Source organism: Pleurodeles waltl, chromosome 6 (assembly GCF_031143425.1).
Source record: "Pleurodeles waltl isolate 20211129_DDA chromosome 6, aPleWal1.hap1.20221129, whole genome shotgun sequence".
Classification (NCBI taxonomy): Eukaryota; Metazoa; Chordata; class Amphibia; order Caudata; family Salamandridae; genus Pleurodeles; species Pleurodeles waltl.
In genome coordinates, this window is record NC_090445.1 from 1,585,666,770 (window position 1) to 1,585,690,686 (window position 23,917).

At 45.8% G+C, this 23,917-nt stretch overlaps 1 protein-coding gene across 3 annotated transcripts in view; it reads left to right on the forward strand.

The window, feature by feature from the left end:
- The window catches only part of DPH7 (diphthamide biosynthesis 7), a 174,653-nt gene that overhangs the window by 108,487 nt on the left and 42,249 nt on the right, over positions 1–23,917 (forward strand). For all 3 annotated transcript variants that reach the window (XM_069241378.1, XM_069241377.1, XM_069241379.1), the window contains one exon: positions 15,799–15,890. In XM_069241378.1, the coding sequence (XP_069097479.1) occupies positions 15,799–15,890 (92 nt within the window). The remainder of the gene's footprint in view (positions 1–15,798; positions 15,891–23,917) is intronic.

Sequence of the window (23,917 nt, forward strand, 5' to 3'; positions counted from 1 at the left end):
CAGACCTGGGTTGACTTTGTAGACTACTCAGTGAAAACACTAGATGGTTGGATTCAGGGCAGTGGTGTAAGTAATTATGATGGGCTGTACAATTTATTTGTGAAAGAACACCTGTTAAGTAATTGTTTCAATGATAAACTGCATCAGCATCTGGTAGACCTAGGACCAATTTCTCCCCAAGAATTGGGAAAGAAGGCGGACCATTGGGTCAAGACAAGGGTGTCCAAGACTTCAACAGGGGGTGACCAAAAGAAAGGGGTCACAAAGACTCCCCAGGGGAAGGGTGATGAGACAACCAAAACTAAAAATAGTAAAGAGTCTTCTACAGGCCCCCAAAAACCTGCACAGGAGGGTGGGCCCAGAGCCTCTTCACAAAACAATGGGTACAAGGGTAAAAACTTTGATCCCAAAAAGGCCTGGTGTCATAGCTGTAAACAGCATGGACACCAAACTGGAGACAAGGCCTGTCCCAAGAAAGGTTCCACTCCAAACTCCCATCCAGGTAACACTGGTATGGCTAGTCTCCAAGTGGGATCAACAGTGTGCCCAGAGCAAATCAGGGTCCACACTGAAGCTACTCTAGTTTCTGAGGGTGGGGTGGATTTAGCCACACTAGCTGTCTGGCCGCCTAACATGCAAAAATACAGACAGCAACTCTTAATTAATGGGACTAGAATAGAGGGCCTGAGGGATACAGGTGCCAGTGTCACCATGGTGACAGAGAAACTGGTTTCCCCTGGCCAATACCTGACTGGAAAAACTTACACAGTCACCAACGCTGACAATCAGAGAAAAGTACATCCCATGGCAATGGTTACTTTAGAATGGGGAGGGGTCAATGGCCTGAAACAGGTGGTGGTCTCCTCAAATATCCCAGTGGACTGTCTGCTTGGAAATGACCTGGAGTCCTCAGCATGGGCTGAGGTAGAACTAAAAACCCATGCAGCAATGCTGGGTATCCCTGAACTGGTGTGTGTGAAAACAAGAGCACAGTGCAAGGCACAGGGTGAACAAGTAGAGCTGGAGTCTGGAAGAATGGCCCAGCCTACCAAGAGGAAAGGAAAGTCAGTTGGGAAACCAACTGCAACACAGCAAAAGAAAGGGAACCTCTCTTCTCAGGAAGAAGTTCTGCCCTCTGAGGGAACTGAGCCTTTGGAGCTTGAACCTTATCAGGTTGAGCTCTTAGGCCCAGGGGGACCCTCAAGAGAGGAGCTGTGTAAGGGACAAGAAACCTGTCCCTCTCTTGAAGGCCTTAGGCAGCAAGCTGCTGAAGAGTCCAAAGGCAAGAAGAATGGAACGCATAGGGTCTATTGGGAAGATGGACTCCTGTACACTGAGGCCAGAGACCCCAAACCTGGTGCCACTAGGAGAGTGGTAGTGCCTCAGCTGTTCAGGAAGTTCATCCTAACATTGGCCCATGACATTCCCCTTGCTGGACATTTGGGACAAACCAAGACGTGGGAGAGGTTAGTCAACCACTTCTACTGGCCCAATATGTCCAACATGGTTAAGGAGTTTTGCCTCTCCTGCCCCACCTGTCAAGCCAGTGGTAAGACAGGTGGGCATCCAAAGGCCCCCCTCATTCCACTTCCAGTGGTGGGGGTGCCCTTTGAAAGAGTGGGTGTGGACATAGTTGGTCCACTAGAACCTCCCACAGCCTCAGGAAATATGTATATCCTGGTAGTAGTGGATCATGCTACCAGGTATCCTGAAGCTATTCCCCTTAGGTCGACTACTGCCCCTGCAGTAGCCAAGGCCCTCATTGGTATCTTTACCAGAGTGGGTTTCCCTAAGGAGGTGGTGTCTGACAGAGGTACCAACTTCATGTCAGCATACCTAAAGCACATGTGGAATGAGTGTGGAGTGACTTATAAATTCACTACACCATACCATCCACAAACTAATGGCTTGGTTGAGAGATTCAACAAGACATTAAAAGGCATGATCATGGGGCTCCCAGAAAAGCTCAAAAGGAGATGGGATGTCCTCTTGCCATGTCTGCTTTTCGCTTACAGAGAGGTGCCACAGAAGGGAGTAGGATTCTCACCCTTTGAACTTCTGTTTGGTCATCCTGTAAGGGGACCACTTGCCCTTGTTAAAGAAGGCTGGGAGAGACCTCTCCATGAGCCTAAACAGGACATAGTGGACTATGTACTTGGCCTTCGCTCTAGAATGGCAGAGTACATGGAAAAGGCAACCAAAAACCTTGAGGCCAGCCAACAGCTCCAGAAGTTTTGGTATGACCAAAAGGCTGCACTGGTGGAGTTCCAACCAGGGCAGAAAGTCTGGGTTCTGGAGCCTGTGGCTCCCAGGGCACTCCAGGACAAATGGAGTGGCCCTTACCCAGTACTAGAAAGGAAGAGTCAGGTCACCTACCTGGTGGACCTGGGCACAAGCAGGAGCCCCAAGAGGGTGATCCATGTGAACCGCCTTAAGCTCTTCCATGACAGGGCTGATGTGAATCTGTTGATGGTAACAGATGAGGATCAGGAGGCAGAGAGTGAACCTCTCCCTGATCTTCTGTCTTCAGACCCAAAAGATGGCACAGTAGATGGAGTGATCTACTCAGACACCCTCTCTGGCCAACAGCAAGCTGATTGTAGGAGAGTCCTACAACAGTTTCCTGAACTCTTCTCCTTGACCCCTGGTCAGACACACCTGTGTACCCATGATGTGGACACAGGAGACAGCATGCCTGTCAAGAACAAAATCTTTAGACAATCTGACCATGTCAAAGAAAGCATCAAGGTGGAAGTCCACAAGATGCTGGAATTGGGAGTAATTGAGCGCTCTGACAGCCCCTGGGCTAGCCCAGTGGTCTTAGTCCCCAAACCTCACACCAAAGATGGAAAGAAAGAGATGAGGTTTTGTGTGGACTACAGAGGGCTCAATTCTGTCACCAAGACAGATGCCCATCCAATTCCAAGAGCTGATGAACTCATTGATAAATTAGGTGCTGCCAAATTTCTAAGTACCTTTGACTTGACCGCAGGGTACTGGCAAATAAAAATGGCACCTGGAGCAAAAGAAAAGACAGCGTTCTCCACACCTGATGGGCATTATCAGTTTACTGTTATGCCCTTTGGTTTAAAGAATGCCCCTGCCACCTTCCAAAGGTTGGTGAATCAAGTCCTTGCTGGCTTGGAGTCCTTTAGCACAGCTTATCTTGATGATATTGCTGTCTTTAGCTCCACCTGGCAGGATCACCTGGTCCACCTGAGGAAGGTTTTGAAGGCTCTGCAATCTGCAGGCCTCTCTATCAAAGCATCCAAATGCCAGATAGGGCAGGGAACTGTGGTTTACTTGGGACACCTTGTAGGTGGAGGCCAAGTTCAGCCACTCCAACCCAAGATCCAGACTATTCTGGACTGGGTAGCTCCAAAAACCCAGACTCAAGTCAGGGCATTCCTTGGCTTGACTGGGTACTACAGGAGGTTTGTGAAGGGATATGGATCCATTGTGACAGCCCTCACTGAACTCACCTCCAAGAAAATGCCCAAGAAAGTAAACTGGACTGTGGAATGCCAACAGGCCTTTGACACCCTGAAACAGGCAATGTGCTCAGCACCAGTTCTCAAAGCTCCAGATTATTCTAAGCAGTTCATTGTGCAGACTGATGCCTCTGAACATGGGATAGGGGCAGTTTTGTCCCAAACAAATGATGATGGCCTTGACCAGCCTGTTGCTTTCATTAGCAGGAGGTTACTCCCCAGGGAGCAGCGTTGGAGTGCCATTGAGAGGGAGGCCTTTGCTGTGGTTTGGTCCCTGAAGAAGCTGAGACCATACCTCTTTGGGACTCACTTCCTAGTTCAAACTGACCACAGACCTCTCAAATGGCTGATGCAAATGAAAGGTGAAAATCCCAAACTGTTGAGGTGGTCCATCTCCCTACAGGGAATGGACTTTATAGTGGAACACAGACCTGGGACTGCCCATGCCAATGCAAATGGCCTTTCCAGGTTCTTCCACTTAGAAAATGAAGACTCTCTTGGGAAAGGTTAGTCTCATCCTCTTTCGTTTGGGGGGGGGTTGTGTAAGGAAATGCCTCCTTGGCATGGTTGCCCCCTGACTTTTTGCCTTTGCTGATGCTATGTTTACAATTGAAAGTGTGCTGAGGCCTGCTAACCAGGCCCCAGCACCAGTGTTCTTTCCCTAACCTGTACTTTTGTATCCACAATTGGCAGACCCTGGCATCCAGATAAGTCCCTTGTAACTGGTACTTCTAGTACCAAGGGCCCTGATGCCAAGGAAGGTCTCTAAGGGCTGCAGCATGTCTTATGCCACCCTGGAGACCTCTCACTCAGCACAGACACCCTGCTTGCCAGCTTGTGTGTGCTAGTGAGGACAAAACGAGTAAGTCGACATGGCACTCCCCTCAGGGTGCCATGCCAGCCTCTCACTGCCTATGCAGTATAGGTAAGACACCCCTCTAGCAGGCCTTACAGCCCTAAGGCAGGGTGCACTATACCATAGGTGAGGGTACCAGTGCATGAGCATGGTACCCCTACAGTGTCTAAACAAAACCTTAGACATTGTAAGTGCAGGGTAGCCATAAGAGTATATGGTCTGGGAGTTTGTCAAACACGAACTCCACAGCCCCATAATGGCTACACTGAAAACTGGGAAGTTTGGTATCAAACTTCTCAGCACAATAAATGCACACTGATGCCAGTGTACATTTTATTGTAAAATACACCCCAGAGGGCACCTTAGAGGAGCCCCCTGAAACTTAACCGACTATCTGTGTAGGCTGACTAGTTTTAGCAGCCTGCCACAAACCGAGACATGTTGCTGGCCCCATGGGGAGAGTGCCTTTGTCACTCTGAGGCCAGTAACAAAGCCTGCACTGGGTGGAGATGCTAACACCTCCCCCCGGCAGGAATTGTCACACCTGGCGGTGAGCCTCAAAGGCTCACCTCCTTTGTGCCAACCCAGCAGGACACTCCAGCTAGTGGAGTTGCCCGCCCCCTCCGGCCAGGCCCCACTTTTGGCGGCAAGGCCGGAGAAAATAATGAGAAAAACAAGGAGGAGTCACTGGCCAGTCAGGACAGCCCCTAAGGTGTCCTGAGCTGAGGTGACTCTGACTTTTAGAAATCCTCCATCTTGCAGATGGAGGATTCCCCCAATAGGGTTAGGATTGTGACCCCCTCCCCTTGGGAGGAGGCACAAAGAGGGTGTACCCACCCTCAGGGCTAGTAGCCATTGGCTACTAACCCCCCAGACTTAAACACGCCCTTAAATTTAGTATTTAAGGGCTACCCTGAACCCTAGAAAATTAGATTCCTGCAACTACAAGAAGAAGGACTGCCTAGCTGAAACCCCTGCAGAGGAAGACCAGAAGACGACAACTGCCTTGGCTCCAGAAACTCACCGGCCTGTCTTCTGCCTTCCAAAGATCCTGCTCCAGCGACGCCTTCCAAAGGGACCAGCGACCTCGACATCCTCTGAGGACTGCCCCTGCTTCGAAAAGACAAGAAACTCCCGAGGACAGCGGACCTGCTCCAAGAAAAGCTGCAACTTTGTTTCCAGCAGCTTTAAAGAACCCTGCAAGCTCCCCGCAAGAAGCGTGAGACTTGCAACACTGCACCCGGCGACCCCGACTCGGCTGGTGGCGATCCAACACCTCAGGAGGGACCCCAGGACTACTCTGATACTGTGAGTACCAAAACCTGTCCCCCCTGAGCCCCCACAGCGCCGCCTGCAGAGGGAATCCCGAGGCTTCCCCTGACCGCGACTCTTTGAACCTAAAGTCCCGACGCCTGGGAGAGACCCTGCACCCGCAGCCCCCAGGACCTGAAGGACCGGACTTTCACTGGAGAAGTGACCCCCAGGAGTCCCTCTCCCTTGCCCAAGTGGAGGTTTCCCCGAGGAACCCCCCCCTTGCCTGCCTGCAGCGCTGAAGAGATCCCGAGATCTCTCATAGACTAACATTGCAAACCCGACGCTTGTTTCTACACTGCACCCGGCCGCCCCCGCGCTGCTGAGGGTGAAATTTCTGTGTGGACTTGTGTCCCCCCCGGTGCCCTACAAAACCCCCCTGGTCTGCCCTCCGAAGACGCGGGTACTTACCTGCAAGCAGACCGGAACCGGGGCACCCCCTTCTCTCCATTCTAGCCTATGTGTTTTGGGCACCACTTTGAACTCTGCACCTGACCGGCCCTGAGCTGCTGGTGTGGTGACTTTGGGGTTGCTCTGAACCCCCAACGGTGGGCTACCTTGGAACAAGAACTAAGCCCTGTAAGTGTCTTACTTACCTGGTTAACCTAACAAATACTTACCTCCCCTAGGAACTGTGAAAATTGCACTGTGTCCACTTTTAAAACAGCTATTTGTGAATAACTTGAAAAGTATACATGCAATTTTGATGATTTGAAGTTCCTAAAGTACTTACCTGCAATACCTTTCGAATGAGATATTACATGTAGAATTTGAACCTGTGGTTCTTAAAATAAACTAAGAAAAGATATTTTTCTATATAAAAACCTATTGGCTGGATTTGTCTCTGAGTGTGTGTGTACCTCATTTATTGTCTATGTGTATGTACAACAAATGCTTAACACTACTCCTTGGATAAGCCTACTGCTCGACCACACTACCACAAAATAGAGCATTAGTATTATCTCTTTTTGCCACTATCTTACCTCTAAGGGGAACCCTTGGACTCTGTGCATGCTATTCCTTACTTTGAAATAGCACATACAGAGCCAACTTCCTACAACTGGGCAGCTCTAAAGTGTGGCCTAAGTCTAGCAGCGTTGTCCCTCAAATGCTGCTCCGCATACAAATTAGTCTGCTTAACAATCTCTTCCAAAAACACATCATCCATGAATAACTCAAAGAAATTGACAGGCAAAAAGTTCTCTGTATTGGCGCTACACCCCGGGAGACAAGTAAAGGCAGGCAACTCTGGCTGCTCCATGTTTGGGCCAACTCAGAGATCAGGTCTTATAACGGGAAACCTTTCAGCCCCAGGTTGCTGCACTAATGGCACATCAGTGTCCTCCTCTAAAACAGGCCCTTCATCTGCACTGAGTGTGGCTTCCTCATCAGACGATTCCTCTCCAACAGAAACATCACTGCCAGAATCTCTCACTTCCTCCTCCTCCTCAGATGCAGAGTCCGTCTCATAATCATGATCAAACAATGACTCAAAAAGCATACCAACCACCTGCTGAGCGGTCATCCTGCGGCTAGCCATGATCTTTCCTACTAAATTTAACTGGACAAATTCACCACCAACAACCAGCACTGTGTAAGATAAGTAATAAAGTGTAGCTTTATTAGTAAGTTATAAACTCAAAAACTATACCGCTCACTTGCCTGAAAAAGCTTGAATCACCAGCAACTACTCTGCACAGACACAGCAATCACCAATGATATCCCACTAAAAAGAAAGAAAGAAAAGCAAATTAGAAATAAGACAAAACAAATATCATTGTGCACAAATCTAAGGACACTTTCACACACAATCCTGCATTTAGTACACCCCCTACAAACATGTCATTCATGCATGGCAACAATACTCCTTTGGAGTAAATTGTTTTTACTTACCTAAAACATGCAACTATGCAAACCGCAGGTCAACGACCGCCAAAACCGCAAGGAGCCACAGCAAATAGAGCAAAATCTTTGAACTAGAACAAAAAGGAGGAAAACATTTTTTATCACAAATGCAAATTCTTCATTAGTTGACAAACACCCCACCATCAAACATTTAGAAATTGGTGCCTAAGTGGATTCTGCCATAGGGGCAGATGGGCCTACTAAAAAAATAGGCCTAGCTGCCCCAAGGAGGGGAGAAAATACCTTTATTAGTGTGTCCCCATGGGGAGCGACCCTTGCCCAAGGGGACAGCCCCCAAACAAAATAAACAAAAAAACACACACACACACTATCCCTGGTGCCTAAGTGGCTTCTGCCCCCCTTGGGGGCAGATGGGCCTAAAACAATATGCCCATCTGCCCCCAAGGGGGGCAGAAATGGCCAACAGGTCAATGCCCCCCCCCCCCCCCCCCCCCCACAAAAATAAACATAAAAAAAATCCCTGGCGTTCTAGTGGTTTCTGCCCCCCTTGGGGTCAGGTCAGCCTAAAAATAATAGGCCGATCTGTCCCGAAGGGGGGCAGAAATGGCCCTAAAAGACATGCCCTCCAAACGGGAGCGACCCTTGCCCAAGGGGCTGCCCCCCATCCACTAAACACACAATCCCTGGTGCCTAAGTGGCTTCTGCCCCCCTTGGGGGCAGATGGACCTAAAACAAATAGGCCGATCTGCCCCCAAGGGGGGCAGAAAAAGCCAACAGTTCTATGCCCCTTGCCCAAGGGGGCACCCCCCCCACATAAATAAACAAAAATAAAAACATCCCTGGCGTTCCAGTGGTTTCTGTCCCCCTTGGGGGCAGATCAGCCTAAAATAGTTGGGGGCAGAAATGGCCGTTAATAATTTGCCCCCAAAAGGGGAGCGACCCTTGCCCAAGGGGCCGCTCCCCGACACTCAAGAAACACATCACAATAAATTTAAAAAATCCCTGGCGTCTAGTGGGCATTCCTGCTGCCCGATCGCAATGCGATCGGGCAGCAGGAATGCTCAAAGAGACACCGGGGGGAAAGGAAAACCTTTTCCTTTCCCTCGGTGCCTCTTTCTTTCAAACCCCCCGGGAAGAGAAACTCACCTCTTCCGCCGATCGCGCACAGGAAGCAAATGGCTTCCTGCGCGACCGGCACCCTGTAATGAAGTCATCGCGCGCTGACATCATTATGGGGGGTGGGGAGGCGGGGGTGGAAGGGGAAGGGCTTCCCCTTCAATCCCTGCCTTTGAGGGGGTGGGGGGAAGCACACAGAGGGAGCGAGAGCGCTCCCTCTGAGCTGTGTGCCGAGGACGTAATGGTTACGTCCTCGGCACAGCAGCACTGTACCACAGGACGTAACCGTTACGTCCGCGGCACAGAACCGGTTAAAGGAACCCGTAGCATTTTGAGAGAGTGGATATAACTTCCGTTGCTAACCCTACAGCAATGGAATAGCTGGGCATCCCCATTAATTCCAGGGAGAGGTCCCCTGGCCAGGGACTGAATAGGAGGAAACATTTGAATATCCATTGCTCTAAGGACATTCTACATCTTCTGCTGGACTCCACTCCGTATGTTTTGTTCCCGACTAGGGTCCCCGGCTTGGGACCCATGGCTAAGGAATCTTGGGGTGATCTCAAGAATAAGGCAGTCAGTTGGTTAGCACAACGAGTAACTAAGGTGAATGCTTTATATGAGGAAATCTTGATAATGAAAAGAGATGGGTTGTTGGAAACTAAAAAAAAAAAAAAAACAGTGGACTGGGACTGCATAGTACTGAATTGTAGACATCCTCCCCTTTTGAACTGGTTAAGAATATTTTTTAGTCACTCCAGAAATTGTGCCCTTCAAATGGGCGCCCGAATAGTAACATAAAAGCAGTACCCTTTGGATACTTTTATAGACCTGAACCTTTGGCACAAATTCCTAGACAAAGGCCTTTTATGAAAACAATGGCAATGCCTGTTCCAAGCTCCCTTGCCCCTACTCACAACCGATGTGCTTCCTAAGATGGTTTGGATGAGTTGGATTGACTTTCATACCCTTAGGGTCTCGAGCAGGTAACTACAGAGGAGGTAACCTAAGTAACAATATTAATAGCCTATAGTTCACCACCTTCAGGCAAAGTGACTCTTTCCACTAATTGTCAAGGCCCATATGAAGTAACCGTTTATCATGGAACATTGCTGTCTGGCCAATAAAACATATCTTGAGGCCTGGGGTAATTGTGTAAAAAAAAAAAAAAAAAAAAAAAAAGGCCCATCTTGTATGTATCCAACAGACTTGGCTTATAAATTCCGTTGATTTTGATGGATTTGCACCTTCTTCAACGACAGCTGCACGTTTAACTATGGGCAGGGCCAAAAGTGGCCTCCTTTTATTAGTTTCTACTAGAATTGCACTAAAAGTGTAAAGAAAAACCTTTTCACTGTTGCCTTATTACCAGTTTATCCTGCTCACATTAGAAGGCAACCGGATATTATTATAATCAACTACTTCAGCAATGTTTTTGACCCCACAAGGGTCGATGTGGTTAATGCCCCTGAATTTTGATTTCTTTATTGATCGGCACAGTAACAATTTGTATGTAGTTTGGGCAGAGGACTATTTTTTTTTTTTTTTTTTTTTTTTTTTTTTTTGTCGAATGTCCTTTTCCTTCTGAACAGTGGTGCAACTTCACTGATACCAGGGGAAATTATATGGGTCACTTTAAACACTGCCCCTATGGTTCAGCACTAAATGATCTTTTCCTGAAGTACAGTCTAAATATAGATGACTTGTGTGCCCCAGTTGCCAACCCCAACTGTCAACCTTTATAGTGAGAGGCTGCAGTCGCAATTTTGATCACTTCCTTACCTCAGATAGCGATAAAATTATTCTACTGGACCTAAAGGTGGAAGTAAACTGTATCAGTGACCACAATCATGTAATTTTAAAACTACGGATTAGTCTACATTCGGATTCTGATGCAGGCACAATTGTTAATATCATTCAATCGGGGCTGAAGGGAATAAAATGAAATGGGCTGGAATTGATCCCTCTTGCTTTTTAAGTGTTCTGGTAGCTAGGAATATGGAGTCCTTTATGAGAGGCTTGTTCTTAGAAAATAATCATGAAGAGTTACTGCAAGCTCATTTATTTATTTCCAATGCTATAGGCCAATCTTTAACTTTAAGACCAAAGACTAAAGAGAGACGAAATAAAGGCTGGTTTAATCACACCTGCTGTCAGGCGCGTAGTGATCTTATTAAACTACACACAAGTCTAAGGGATGCCTTAGTGGTTTGGGAAGGCAGACTCCGATATAATAAGGCAATAAGCAATAGGAAAAAGGAGCTACAAGCAGAAGCATGGGAGACTTAAGTACAAGTCGCAGAGACCAATGGCAGTACACTTTTTTTGAAACCGATTAATGCTCCCCCTTTTTTCAAAGGGCTTGGACCCCAATTTGGATTCCTCGATTACTCCTGCACGGTTGGTGGACTGTTTTTGTACGGTCTTCTTTCACACTGGCACTTTCGAAGAAGGTGCCTGGATACTCCTAGCTTTCCCGTCAGTTCTAGTAGTTTAAACATTAGATGAAGTCTTGAGGACAATAAACAAGAGTCCTAAGTGGAAGGCCTCAACAGGGTCCCGATGAACACTTGTAAATCTAAACCTGCCCTGTGGGCCCCATTTCTGGCAAAGGTATTAAATGCAGCAGGGGCAGGTTTTATATCTTTTTCCTAGGCCACTTCATTAATTATTCCCATCTTTAAGAAGGAATCAAGGAATGATCAGAAATGCCATTGATCCATTTCCCTGTTAGATTTTTCAGCTAAATTATTGGGAAGGGTCATTTTAGAAAGATTGGAAGTGTGGGCTGAAGAAAAAAAAATCCTACCTAATATGAGTTTAGGAAAGGCCTGGAGGTGGTTGAGCAGGCGCTTAACTTAAATCTCTTGATGGGAAAATATACCATGGCTCAAGAGGGATCCTTGTATATGTGCTTTATAGATTTAAACTGTGCCTTTGATCTGGTTAACTACAACAAATTGTGGGAATGCATGGATCTACTGGGGGCCCCTAAAGACTTAATTTCGCTCCTGGCACATATGGACAGTAATTTAATCTTCAGAGAACATTTTGGCCCAAAGGGAGAATTAACTACATCATTCAATATAAGGGGGGGTGTGGCAGGGGTGTGTCCTGGCAGCTTTCCTCTTCTCCCTGTATATAAATGGGGTAGACAACAAACTACAGTCAGTAGGTGCGGATAGCGCAAGAGTCAGCAAGCGACAGATACCTATACTTTTATATGCCGATGATGAGGCCCTTTTGGCTCTTACCCGAGGAAGCCTGCAAAATTTGATAAATTCCTTTACCAGCTACATGGAAGGTAAGGACCTGAAAATCAATCTTAGTAAAACTTTCACTATGAGCTGCGATCCAACCAGGGGAAGAATTAACACCTTTTTTTAATTAAAGGGAACAAAATCCAAAATACTAACAGTTTTAACTATTTAGGGATACAGTTCTCTACAAATGGGGGCTAGAAGCATCATAGGGAGACTAGTTTGCTAAATATGTCAAGTAACAATAAAGCATGTTCAGATTTGCCTCTAAACTAGGTTCCAAGCCAATTAAAGAGATGCTAGAGATGCTAACCCTATGCAATGCTAAATCGGTCTCCGCAGTCCCATTTAATACTGGAATCTGGGGTGTTGAGGACAAAAGCAAATTCCAAACACAAGAGAACAAGGGCCAGATGTATGAAAGCATTTTGCATTCGCAAACGGTGCGAATGCCCGTTTGCGAATGCAAAATGCCAGTTCAGAATGTATGAAATACATTCTGAACGCAATTTTGAGGAATCTCTAAAATAGCGATTCCTTAAAATTGGGACCCTGTTTAGAGAGTCGCAAATTGCGGTTCTCTAAATTAGAAATTGCAAATAAGGATTCCTTATTTGCGATTTCTTAGCACATGTATGAAGAAATTCCTAAATGAGATTTTGGCATTTAGGAATCGCTAATTACCACCAAGTTGAACTTGGTGGTAACCATGTGCAAAATGTAAAAATGCACTTAAAATGCATTTTTAAATTGTACATGTAAAGCACACAGGCCCTTTTGGCATGTGTGCACCTTACATGTCCCCCAAAAATGTTTTGGGTTGCAGCAGAGGGGGCCTTACCCCCCAGCACCCTGGGGTTTTGCATTTCCAAAATTGCGATTTCTGGTTCAGAAATAGCAATTTCGGAAATGCAAAAAATTCGCAGATATGGGCCAACAGGCCCATAGCTGCGAATGGGGCCGGTATCGCAATTTGCAATTCGGTAGTAGCATTTGCGATTTTTAAAATATTGCTATTACCGAATCGCAAATGTGATACATGGCACTTTGCGAGTCGAAAATAGCGATTTCTTAAAAATCGCTATTTCCAAATCGCAAAGGGCCGTGCTGATACATCTGGCCCCTTGTTCCGCAGAAGGTCCCAAGTTGTACCCCACAATAGAAAACCATTATTCATAGATAACTGGGGATTCATGTTTTACAAGATATGCTAGAGACTAAACCACTCCTCTTTTGTATTCAGTGTAGTCCAAAGTAGATGCTCATTTTACCTGATCCATCCTGAAAGACTGTTTGGGACTTTACCAGGTACATAAAATGCCATGGTTTAATGCATATTAAAAACAATTTAAGGTGGCTTAGCCGGAGGGAGAGGGACTTATGGATACATCCAGACAGTATAACAGGATTTTCCAAAAGGGGCTTTAAGAAGCATATATTTACAGTCTGTTCAGAGAAAAAGAACCTGCATGATCAGAGCAAGGTAACTGTGGTAAGGTATATGGTCATGAATGACCATCATGGCTGCCAGCCGTGTATCATTCTAATTCAAAATACTTAACACATATACCTTCTAACTCGCTTTCTCTTCCTTATTCATCACCTGGTAGCATTCCCAAATAATGAAGTATGGGGTCCACTGACCCAAAAACATCCCTGTGTCGACAAATCAGAACAGTCGACACAACACATAGTACTTTTTTGTAGTTTTTACCTGGCACATAGGAAGCAATATTCCTTTTTTTTTTTTTTTTTTTTTTTAAAGAGTCTACATATAATTATCGTGAGGCCTTCCAGTATCTATATGAAATAAAGCATGTGACAGTATGCTATCATGTAGCAATGTTTCTAATGAAACTGCTTCATACCAGGGAAACATTGTCCGACACAGAAACTGAAATGACTTAATAGTTTTAGTGTTTTAATCCAGATAATGAAATGATTTAGAGGATGCACTGTTTTCACATTATCATGGTTCAGCTGGACATGTGTGAGTATTAGATTTTATCTATTCATTTATATCTTTTTATTTTTTAATAAATTTTGTACAGCATATTATCACTTGTAATGTGATTTATTTTAACTGTCATATTTAAAGTTTTATCATGGATTCTTTCTTTTTTATATTTATATACATTTAAAATCTAATGTAATGATGTGATGCTTTCATGGTTTATCTTGTTATAAACCGAATAAAGTATTTGATACTGATGCTAAATGTGTGTGTGTGTGTATAATACAGGTATAGTAAAAAGACAAACTACGCATTTCAGAAAGTAGTGGGATGGTGATTTAAGTTTGTAGTGCAGCTGTGAATTTTAAGTGGATGCTACAGCCACCACATGATATTAATATGAAGGCTAGTTACCTTGTGATAAAACAATCGAGACCAAGGTGGAATGCACATTATTATCAGTTCTATACTAGAGACATATCAACCATTCTGGAGTATACAAAATGAAACCGCTAAATTTGCAGGCAGCAATACATATGCAGAATAAGGAAAACTACCCACCCAGAATGCACTGTACTTGCTACATACAGAAACGAATTTCAGCGTGCTTTATGAGAATTCAAAGTATAAATCTGAGAGCATATCCACTTTGGGATTTCAAAAAGGAGCTAACCTCATGATTGTTTACTATACACATTTTTCTTAAGCTTGAACAAAAAGCTGTTGTGTGTTTCCCCTATGTATTACATGTATGAGAGGATATTAGTTATTGAATGAAACCAAAAAGTAGCAAGAGACATTTGAGATTAACAGAGCAACAAAGGAAAAAAATTTTTTTTTAGGGTTGAGCGCTGAAGCGCTCTGTCCCTGTTGTAATCTCTCTGTGGGCTTTTAACCCCACCCATCACTTTTGTTGGTTCATAGGCTTGCCTTTTAAAATTTACTTGATTTAATTAGTGAAAGGTATGTGTGCGTCATGCCTTTTCTGGTGTTTAGGCCTTTTTGAGAGCACAAGTCATCTACTGAAAACATACGAGGCTCCATGTTTTCTGTATGGTTTCTGGACTACTTTTTCTATTTATTTCGTAGGCAGTGCAATCTCGCTGTGCGCTAATCAAGCATTTTGACTAGCAGTTTAATTCTGGTAGTTATCTTAGTGCTCCTTCACGAATTCAAGGTTTTACACAGTGCGATCATGTTTTTTTTTTTTTTTTTACTATGCAAAAGCGAAACCGGACCGTCTTTTTTGTTCGGATTAGTCACCTTCACGCTCATGGCTTGGCTCTTTAAATCGGCTCCCTTATGTGGAAATGTATTACTTTTTATTTTCAGTTTATGTGGCAAGAAAAGTCTGGTTCGGAGTTCACAACGCTAATAGCTCTAACTCAAGCAAACGGGAGACCCATTACAATGCAAATGCTTGTTTCAACCAGCTTTCAACAGGCTTCCTCTTAATTCACTGATTTTGGACACGTGGAACGTTCATATCATTAGAAATTCATGAACTTTATATTTGAGCTCACTTCTAGAATAGAGAGCATTTCAGACATACAATTTTAACGAATCACTGTTTGTCTTGAATATTGAATATATGTAAATAGAACTGACTGCCTGTGGGCTTATGGGAATATGCTGTAGTGTAAGAAATGCATGGAGATATTACATGACAAATGGATTGTTTTCAGTAAGATATTTTTACACACATTGGTTTCCGTTTAAAAATGCCCTTTGTTTGATTTGTTCTTGTGTCTTGGGCCCAAAGGTAAAGAGTGTTGCCACTCTGAAACTGCAGAGCTATATACAAATCACTAGTTTTTTTCACTGGTGCCAGGATTCTCAACCTAGCAATCTAGGTGATGGGAAGTGGTATTTGCATGGTATTTTTATTGTTTGCATTTAAGACTAGTTATTGTTTTTCTGATAAATTACTCTTCTTCTCAGTAGGAGAGCTGTCAGCTGGATACGATGTGCAGCGTGGACCTGGGCCATGATTGTCTGGCTTTATCTCTTGATTGGTCAACCGGCTTAGGGCAAAGGTAAGATGAGGATACACGGAATTCATTGAACCGTTAACTTTTCTGGCTGTGAACTCAGGATTAGTATAGGCATGCATTGGGGAAATAAACAATTTCACTAGCTTTAAGTCAACAGGTTATTTTGCTGAAACCTTCCCTTTTTGGCAAGCCATCATCCATTGGTGAGACTCCACAGTATAAGCATTCTCCTTGGTAAATGGAGTGACTATGGATCATCCTTGACCACTACTCTTTTGTGAAATAGTTTTGTTCTCTGCATGAAGTACATGCATGTATTACTTATATATATTCAACTTCACTACTTACATGGCGTCAGTCCAGCGTCTTTACCAGCAAGGGAGAGAACCATTGCACGTAGCACAGCAAACGAAAAGCAGCACAGTATGCCCAAGACCATGCATAACCTTGTATACCCTTGCCACTGGCCGCTTGTTAGATTTCTTTCCTCCATTTGATTTTTCAACTGGGTATCAAATGGATAGACCTACTGCTCCTTTGTGAGCACTTGAGAGCATGTGTAGAGCGATATTTTTACCTGTTGCTTTTAGTTCCTTCCTTTTCTTAATTCAAAAGTAGAAACTGCTTCTTCTTACTGTCTGTTCTCCGCTGCAAAGGACTGGATTTAAGAACACATATAATAGCTGGTCCTAGGAGTCATACCCATCAGCCATTATTTATTGTACTCATTGACTAACCACCTTGTTTACAATTGCAGTGTTTGTCTTCGGCTTTTGGGTAGAATTTTATAACGCCATTTACAGCTGTTTCAGGAAAACTTTGGAGTCCCCATTGCCAGTGAGTTTCAAGAAGTGTGAGAGGTGTACTAATGAGAAAAGAGAATGTGTGCTTAAGGTTAGTAGCAGTTTATATGTGCATATAGGGGCTTGGGGCATTAGCAATGCAGTTGAATACAGAAAAAGAAAAGAGGATCACTGGGCGCGTGTGTGTGTGCGCGTGTGTGTGTGTGCGCGCGCGTGTGTGTGTGTCTCTTACACACTGGCTGTTGCCCCTGTCTAGTTATAGTTAGGGCCTAGTTACTATAGGAAGAGCATCTTTTGGGCTACTTATAAATTTAATGCCGTTTGACAAATCTCCATGAAACGTTCCACACAAAAAAACATCCAACTCACCTCCTTCCTTGGAAGTTTCTGGGTGATCTGTCAAGCAGGCGCTGGGGTAACAAAGGAATGTCATAAAACACAATTTCCTCATGCAATTTCTAAAGGGATTTTTTAACAGAACTATAGCCCTAACAGCTTAGTGGAATTATACCATATTTGGCAGAAAGCTAGATCTTTACACAGGAAGCGTGCTTTTTGTGGTTTGGTGTAAATCAGTTCAGTAGCTCTTGAGAGATTAATGCTCAAAGTTGATGTATATCTGGACGGTTTTGTTCGTGGGAGTCCCACAAGCACACAGATGTTAATAATAGAGCAATCTGATTGGCCAATTCATTCACTCAAGACTTGGTCTTGACTGCTTCCGTTCTGGACATTTAGCCTCTTCCTACTTCACCTGACCTTGGAGGCTTCAGTTGAGACTTCCTCTGGGCTCACATGCCTGAATGTGACTGGAAGGCCAAATGTGCCTGATTTCCTTCCTTGGCACTGAAAAGATCCTTTGGTGCAAAGATGTTGGTGGTCTCAGGAGAGGCTTGGCACTGCATTGTGTGATGTGCTCAAGGCCTTTCTCTTCAGAGCAGAAGTGTTTTGTTACAGCAGCATGCCCTGCATCTTTAGAAGGTAGCCTAGTTGATGTTCGGTGAAAGGTAGGTTACACATGCCGTGTTGGTTAAACCATGGGTACTTGGAGTTGCACTTAGGGCAGAAATGCAGGGAAGTCAGCTCTATAAGCCCCCACCACTTTGTTATAGTCATTCTATGGAATACAACCTGGAGAGCAACAAAGTCCCTTTGATGATGGTCGTTGGCAGGGGTGTCCCGTGTCAATGCTTTAAAGAATTTGTAAGGCACAGTGTGTCAAAAAGGGTTCATAAGTTGGTGAAGAGTCCTAAGAGCAGAAATGAGACAAGCAGTAATTGCTTCCATAGCTGCGGAGTTCGAAGATTAAAAGACTGCTGCCAAAAGAATGCAGTGAATGATGTGTTGGTTCACTGATTGACACTTGAATGTCCAAACCCAATCTAAGAAGAAAATAATCTGAGGTGGAGAGTTATGTTATGTTATGTTATGTTAGTTGGGCTTTTTGTAGCATCCTGATCACCAGTGAGGGTATCCTGGCCCTGTAGCAGGTGTGTAAAGGCAGCCCTGGTGGCCTTGCTTGAAAATCAAAGTCTTGAGCTTCTTGTGAAATTCAAGAAGGGAGGAGGAAGCTCTCCTGTGTCGTGAGAGGTCTTGCCAGGCTTTCGGAGCCACGTATGTGTTGATGTGGCCTAATCTGCTTTTGTGTATGGGAGTCTGGCAGAGCAGATGAGTCTGGAAGGTTAGTGGAATTGAATGCAGCTGTTCAAGTAGGCAGTGCCTGTGTTGTGGAATGCTTTGTAGATGTGGGTGAAGAACTTGAAGTGTACATATGAGAAAGTAGCCTCTTTCTAGCCTTGTTACCCCCACTTTTGGCCTGTTTGTGAGTGTATGTCAGGGTGTTTTCACTGTCTCACTGGGATCCTGCTAGCCAGGGCCCAGTGCTCATAGTGAAAACCCTATGTTTTCAGTATGTTTGTTATGTGTCACTGGGACACTGCTAGTCAGGACCCCAGTGCTCATAAGTTTGTGGCCTATATGTATGTGTTCCCTGTGTGGTGCATAACTGTCTCACTGAGGCTCTGCTAACCAGAACCTCAGTGGTTATGCTCTCTCTGTACAAATTGTCACTAACAGGCTAGTGACCAATTTTACCAATTTACATTGGCTTACTGGAACAACCTTATAATTCCCTAGTAGATGGTACTGAGGTACCCAGGGTATTGGGGTTCCAGGAGATCCCTATGGGCTGCAGCATTTCTTTTGCCACCCATAGGGAGCTCTGACAATTCTTACACAGGCCTGCCACTGCAGCCTGAGTGAAATAACGTCCATGTTATTTCACAGCCATTTTACACTGCACTTAAGTAACTTATAAGTCACCTATATATCTAACCTTTACCTGGTAAAGGTTGGGTGCTAAGTTACTTAGTGTGTGGGCACCCTGGCACTAGCCAAGGTGCCCCCACATCGTTCAGGGCCAATTCCCCGGACTTTGTGAGTGCGGGGACACCATTACACGAGTGCACTACATATAGGTCACTACCTATATGTAGCTTCACAATGGTAACTCCGAATATGGCCATGTAACATGTCTATGATCATGGAATTGCCCCCGTTGGCACAATCCCATGATCCCAGTGGTCTGTAGCACAGACCCTGGTACTGCCAAACTGCCCTTTCAGGGGTTTCACTGCAGCTGCTGCTGCTGCCAACCCCTCAGACAGGTTTCTGCCCCCCTGGGGTCCAGCCAGGCTTGTCCCAGGATGGCAGAACAAAGGACTTCCTCTGAGAGAGGGTGTAACACCCTCTCCCTTTGGAAAATGGTGTGAAGGCAGGGGAGGAGTAGCCTCCCCCAGCCTCTGGAAATGATTTCATGGGCACACATGGTGCCCATTTCTGCATAAGCCAGTCTACACCGGTTCAGGGACCCCTTAGCCCTGCTCTGGCGCGAAACTGGACAAAGGAAAGGGGAGTGACCACTCCCCTGACCTGCACCTCCCCTGGGAGGTGCCCAGAGCTCTTCCAGTGTGCTCCAGACCTCTGCCATCTTGGAAACAGAGGTGCTGCTGGCACACTGGACTGCTCTGAGTGGCCAGTGCCACCAGGTGATGTCAGAGACTCCTTCTGATAGGCTCCTTCAGGTGTTGCTAGCCTATCCTCTCTCCTAGGTAGCCAAACCCTGTTTTCTGGCTATTTAGGGTCTCTGTCTCTGGGGATTCTTTAGATAACGAATGCAAGAGCTCATCCGAGTTCCTCTGCATCTCTCTCTTCACCTTCTGCCAAGGAATCGACTGCTGACCGCTCTGGAAGCCTGCAAAACTGCAACAAAGTAGCTAAGACGACTACTGCAACTCTGTAACGCTGATCCTGCCGCCTTCTCGACTGTTTTCCTGGTGGTGCATGCTGTGGGGGTAGTCTGCCTCCTCTTTGCACTAGAAGCTCCGAAGAAATCTCCTGTGGGTCGACGGAATCTTCCCCCTGCAACCGCAGGCACCAAAGAACTGCATTACCGGTCCCTTGGGTCTCCTCTCAGCACGACGAGCAAGGTCCCTTGAATCCAGCAACTGTGTCCAAGTGACTCCCACAGTCCAGTGACTCTTCAGTCCAAGTTTGGTGGAGGTAAGTCCTTGCCTCCCCCCGCCAGACTGCATTGCTGGGAACCGCGACTTTTGCAGCTACTCCGGCCTCTGTGCACTTCCGGCGGAAATCCTTTGTGCACAGCCAAGCCTGGGTCCACGGCACTCTAACCTGCATTGCACGACTTTCTAAGTTGGTCTCCGGCGACGTGGGACTCCTTTGTGCGACTTCCGGTGAGCACCGTTTCACGCATCCTCGTAGTGCCTGTTTCTGGCACTTCTCCGGGTGCTGCCTGCTGCTGAGAGGGCTCCTTGTCTTGCTCGACGCCCCCTCTGTTCCCTGACGCAATTGGCGACATCCTGGTCCCTCCTGGGCCACAGCAGCATCCAAAAACACTAACCGCACGATTTGCAGCTAGCAAGGCTTGTTGGCGGTCTTTCGGCGGGAAAACACTTCTGCACGACTCTCCACAGGGGAAGTCTCTAGCCCTTGTCGTTCCTGCAGAAAACCTAAGCTTCTACTGTCCAGTAGCAGCTTCTTTGCACCCACAGCTGGCATTTCCTGGGCATCTGCCCATCTCCGACTTTCTTGTGACTTTTGGACTTGGTCCCCTTGTTCCACAGGTATCCTCGACTGGAAATCCATCGTTGTTGCATTGCTGGTTTGTGTCTTGCCTGCAGAATTCCCCTATCACGACTTCTATGTCCTTTGGGGAATTTTAGTGCACTTTGCACTCACTTTTCAGGGTCTTGGGGTGGGCTATTTTTCTAACCCTTACTATTTTCTAATAGTCCCAGCGACCCTCTACAAGGTCACATAGGTTTGGGGTCCATTCGTGGTTCGCATTCCACTTTTGGAGTATATGGTTTGTGTTGCCCCTATCCCTATGTGTCCCCATTGCATCCTATTGTAACTATACATTGTTTGCACTGTTTTCTAAGACTATACTGCATATTTTTGGTATTGTGTACATATATCTTGTGTATATTTGCTATCCTCTTACTGAGGGTACACTCTGAGATACTTTGGCATATTGTCATAAAAATAAAGTACCTTTATTTTTAGTATAACTGTGTATTGTGTTTTCTTATGATATTGTGCAAGTGACACTAGTGGTACTGTAGGAGCTTCACTCGTCTCCTAGTTCAGCCTAAGCTGCTCTGCTAAGCTACCATTATCTATCAGCCTATGCTGCTAGACACCCTATACACTAATAAGGGATAACTGGGCCTGGTGCAAGGTGCAAGTACCACTTGGTACTCACTACAAGCCAGTCCAGCCTCCTACAGTACACACTTGAGTATCGGTAGCCAGTGGAGTACCCAAATGTGTGTGGTGTGATGTGGACATGGCGTGGAAGATTGAAAGCTAGTCTTGGCGGCTCGGTTCTGGATGGTTTGAACACATGAAGATCAGGGTGTTGAAACAGGCCAATGCAACTGCGTTGACTTGGGCAGACGTCCAGTTTTCTTGTCTATTATGATTTTGAGGTTTCTTGCTTATGGGCTGAGTGTGGGGGTTGGTCCAAAGGCTGAAGGCCACCGAGTGGAGTCCCATGGCGAGGTGTCTTTCCCGGAAATCAGCAGCTTGGCTAGTCCATGTTCAGCCTTAGTCAGTGGCAACTTCGGTCATGCATTCAATGAAGTTCCTGGTGTTGGGTGTTTTGTCTTAGAGGGACAATATGAGTTGCATGTAGCCTTCCTAAGTAAGGATGCCAATGTTGTGATCCCGGATGACGTCTGCCAGCAGGGTCATGTACATGATGAAGTGTCTGGCTGAGCGAGGGGCCCTGTGGGGCTCCGTAGATGAGCTCACATTCTTCTGATGAGTAGGGTAGCATGCTTGTGTCCTGGGTTTTTATGATGAACTAACTATAACATCACTCATGACATCTGAAATTACATCATTGATGACAGCACCAAGCTTAGAGAGGACAAAAGCTGTACTAATTTGAGATAAGTATAGCTGGTGAGTTTCAGTGTTCTTTCTTTGGTTTATAATGTTGCGTTGAAACTGACATTTTCACACAACTATAACCTCACTTTAACCTTTGCTTTTTGTCAGTGAATTTCTGAGTTTTTTTTTTTTTTTTTAACATAAACTAAGATACTGTTGCCATACTGAACTATAATTTTACCTTAACCCTTAGTTCTTTTAGCAAATTTCTATGTTTTTATTAACACAAAATAATATTTATACCCATATGCAACAATTCCAACTTCTGCTTGCAGCCAGGCTCTGCGCCCCTTAATCCCCAGGCAGCCACCCCAGCCACTGATGGCCTTTGGCAGTGCGCAGCATGGGGGTGGCAGCAGGTCCCTGAACCCAACTCCTGCGGACAGCCATCCTCTGCTGCATGCAGCCTTCGGCTATGCACAGCTTGTGTTAGCCACAGGGCCAACATACTACAGACACTCTCAACCCCACCCCTTTTTTTTATGGGGTTTCAATTCCAAGGAAGTCTCTGGGAAGCCAGAGTGGCCCCTCACTCCTGTGATAATCTGCAAGAGTCCCGGGGGATCAGGGCCCAGGGTGCCACTACCCTTCTACCTTGTTTTTTTAAAAATTTTCAGGACTGGGAGAAAGAGGGCCGTCGCAACATTTCTCCCCATTCTGCAGCCAGACAATTTTCAAGAGGACTCCCAAGAGCAGGACGGCCATTCATTTGGTAATCGTATTCATAGCAGCTAAATTAGTGAGCACTTTCCAGGTAAAGATCAGCAGATACGTAGTCATAGCACTGGTCCAGATACCTACTTGGGAGACCTTGAGAACGGGTGATAGATAATTTTCATTTGCAGCAGACCAACTTTGCAACATGCTGGCCACTTGATTTGAAAAGAACCCTATCTTTGAAAGTTTACAACGTTTCCTAACACTTGGCTTTTTCCACCTTGTAGGCAGTTGAGCATTGTGTATTGTATTCCACTGATCGAAACATGTTGGCACCATGAATCTTTGGTATTTGTGCATGCATACCCAGTAATGATTACCAGAACTGTTAGCATATTCAGTCAATCAGTCAATCAACAGCATGTGTAAAGTGCAACACTGTCACCCCTAAGGGTATCTGGGCGCTGTGTCCCTGTCGAAGAGCCAGGTCTTGAGTCTCGTTCTGAAGTCTGCCAGCTAGGGGGCTGTACGGGGCTGGAGGGGAAGGTCGTTTCAGGTCTTTGCAGCGATGGAGGAGAAGGAGCTGGTACCGCATGGCTGTGATGGATGTGGAGGGTGTGTGCTAGAGAGGCGGAGCACAGGTGTGTAGCGGGTAGGTGGAAGTTCAGTCGATGGCTGAGGTAGGCAGGTCCTAGGTTGTGGAGGGGTTTGTAAGCATGCATGAGGGTCTTGAACTTGCATTTTTCTAGATGGGGAAATGGTGAAGGTCTCTCAGGAGATGGGGGTGCGATGAAGGTTTGTTTGTTGAGATCTGGGATGAGTCTGGTTCCAGCGTTCTGTAAGAGCTGGAGTCTTCTGAGGAGCTGGGTGGGGATGCTGGTTTGGAGGGTATTGCCATAGTCTAGGTGGTTGGTGACGATGGCCTGGGTGATGGTCTTTCTGTTAGTCCATCTGAAGATTTTGCTGAGCATGTGAAGTGTGTGGAAGCAGGAGGAGGCAAATGCGTTAACTTGTCATTTCATGGTCAGTTGTCTGTTGAGAATGATACCAAGGTTGCATGTATGGTCAGGTGGTGTGCGTCCAAGTTCTGCAGGATACAAGCTGTGGTCAATGCGGAGATTTTCTTTTCCGAAA